The 2,347-nt window shown below is 55.3% G+C and overlaps 1 protein-coding gene across 1 annotated transcript; it reads right to left on the reverse strand.

Annotated features, from left to right (window-relative positions):
• Positions 1 to 116: 116 nt before the first annotated feature.
• On the reverse strand, positions 117 to 865 carry NGA_0137200 (uncharacterized protein; the record flags this gene model as incomplete). The annotated part of the gene is made up of 2 exons (XM_005855266.1): positions 535 to 865; positions 117 to 360 (listed from the first exon to the last, which is right to left on the reverse strand). Coding segments are annotated over exons 1-2 (552 nt in total), but the record flags the coding sequence as incomplete, so codon positions are not given.
• Between the last annotated feature and the right edge of the window lie 1,482 nt (positions 866 to 2,347).

The following is a 2,347-nucleotide window of genomic DNA, read 5'->3' on the forward strand; positions in this document are numbered from 1 at the left end:
CTCACCTCCCTCTTCCCCTTTCTCCCTCCCCACCTCCACCCCTCCCTCCACCGGTGCCAGCCGCTGATCCCCTTCATCATGAGCGTCCAGTCCTTCAATATCTCCGGGTCTGGCACCCCTTCGAAAAACACCGTCCTGTCCACGTTGCTCCCCGGGTGCCGAAACAACCACGACAGAAGGTTCTGGTAGTAAGACCCGTAGCCCAAATATTGGATGGTCGGGTACTGCGTGACCCCCATGTACATGCATATATCCATGGCCAACGCGTCCTGCTCGCAGTCGAAGCGGGTGATGAGGAGGGAGGGAGTGGTTTGCGCCAGGTGCCACTCTCCCAGCATGTCCCAATAGGGCCCTACCAGCCTGATCAGAACGAGGAAGAGGGAAGGAGAAAGGAAGCAGGAAAAGGGAGGTACGTATAGGAAATAAGTAAGGGGTTTCTTTTTTGTCCCATGCTTTATTCCCAAAAACGGTCTATGCAACCTGCGGCTCTGCTGCATGCAACAGTGCCACTCATCCCCCCCCTTCCTTTCTTACTTGCAATATGGACACCACGGGGCGTAAAAAAATATGGCCAGGTCCGTATTCCACTCCTCCAAATGATCCAGCAATTCCTCTGACGTAAGAGAAACGACAGGTTTCTGTTTTTTTGTTTTTTGACCGCCAAATGGTCCTGCCGCTGCGCCGTGGCACAGGGAGGGGAGAAGGAGGGCAAAGAACCCCAGGACCAGCAGCAAAAAGGGAATCACAGCCGACAGAGATACATGGCCATACAAACGCCCTATTCTCCTTCCTCTTCTTCTTCGCCAGGCCGTGCCGGGCTTTGGCGGCGTGATAGCCTCCATGGATACTACAGGTGTTGCTGTTGAGAGGGGGGGAGGCGGTGCCGCGTAGGGCTTAGAAGGAAGAGGCCTGAACACGGACAACTTCGGCCCTAAAAGGGATAGCAAGATACATGATAACAACGCGCACTGTTGACATTAAAAGGATCGGGGGGTTACAGGGCGTGGGTTTCAATGTGTGTCTACATACATGTGGCATGAAGTGCTCAGCGGGTGGGAGGGCGAGCGAGATCACAGCGACGCTCTCGCCTTCCCCAAGCGGAGAAATTAAATGAGGCAGCTTGTACCGTGTAGGGGGAGAAGAAAAATAGGGGGATGGCTGGTTCCCGTGACGAGCTAGTCAAGATGCTTGTGCGAGCGGCGGTGGTTGAAAAGAGTGGGAGGACACGTGTATTTTTTGTCACCCCTAAACGTTAAAGACGGCTTCTCCTTGCCCTCTTGGTGAGATAGATTCTTCCCTGAAGCCACTTTTCACCCGCACCGGCACGCAGGCCTTACGGCCGGGGTGTGGCAACGTTGAGCAGAGGCGTATGTTTCTATTGCAAGAACGGACACGGATGCTGTCTGCGGGGAAGGAATTATTCGGTGCATGATCTGTGTCGTGTTGTTGAGGTCCGGCTGCGATCGAGGCGGTGTCTGTTTTTTCCCCTTCCCTCGTCTTTCCCCTGCAAAACGTCGAATGGGGGCACAACTACAGCATTTTAAATCCTTGCAGGATAATAGGCTGTGATGACAAGCTGGAGGAGGCCCTTTGCTCCTTAATTTGGGTCAACCATCCTCCTTTCTGGCCTCGCGTTGCCCTCTTCGTTTCACGCATTGATGTCAACCCCTCTCCTCCTCCCCTCTTTCCCACATTTCCCAGCCATGGCTTCCCCGGAATACTGGCTCGTCACCGTGCCCAACCGTGGCGACGCGGTGGAAGTAAGTCTGAACAAATTTGCCCGGGCCACGGGGGCCTTCCGGGCGGAGGCCCCCGCCAACCCACATAGGGTCGACGTGCCCAATTTAGTGGTCGGGACATTGGACTCCTTGATGTCCTTGAGGTGCGTAAGGCACGGCATGGACGACAGCAGTGGCGTTATTTTGGGGGGAGAGGGGTGGATGTGGGGGGTAAAAGCGGAGGGAGACACAAGGAGGGGAGGGTCATGGAAGGGTTTATGGGCCGTCCCAAGGGCGGTTCCCCCTCCCTTCTTCCCTCCCTCCCTCCCGCCTTCCTTTTGCTTCTGGTTTTTCTCGTCTTCCTTTTTCTAAAACGATTTCTTATTACCCAATCTGCAGTGATGACCTTGTGAAGGTGGACTTCCAGATAGAGAGCTTGGTGAAGCGCATCGAACGGCAGTACCATGTGGGTAGGCGGGCGCACGGGGGGGATGGCGGGAGGGAGGAGGAAGAAAGGGAGGAAGGAAGAGGATGCGTTCTGTCCATGGAAGAGTATTCATGTCCACACCGCCACGTCCGGTGCACTACAGGAGGTGGAAAGCAAGAAAGCGGTGGACGACTTGAAGGTG

This window comes from Nannochloropsis gaditana, assembly GCF_000240725.1.
Source record: "Nannochloropsis gaditana CCMP526 unplaced genomic scaffold scaffold242, whole genome shotgun sequence".
NCBI classification, from domain to species: Eukaryota; class Eustigmatophyceae; order Eustigmatales; family Monodopsidaceae; genus Microchloropsis; species Microchloropsis gaditana.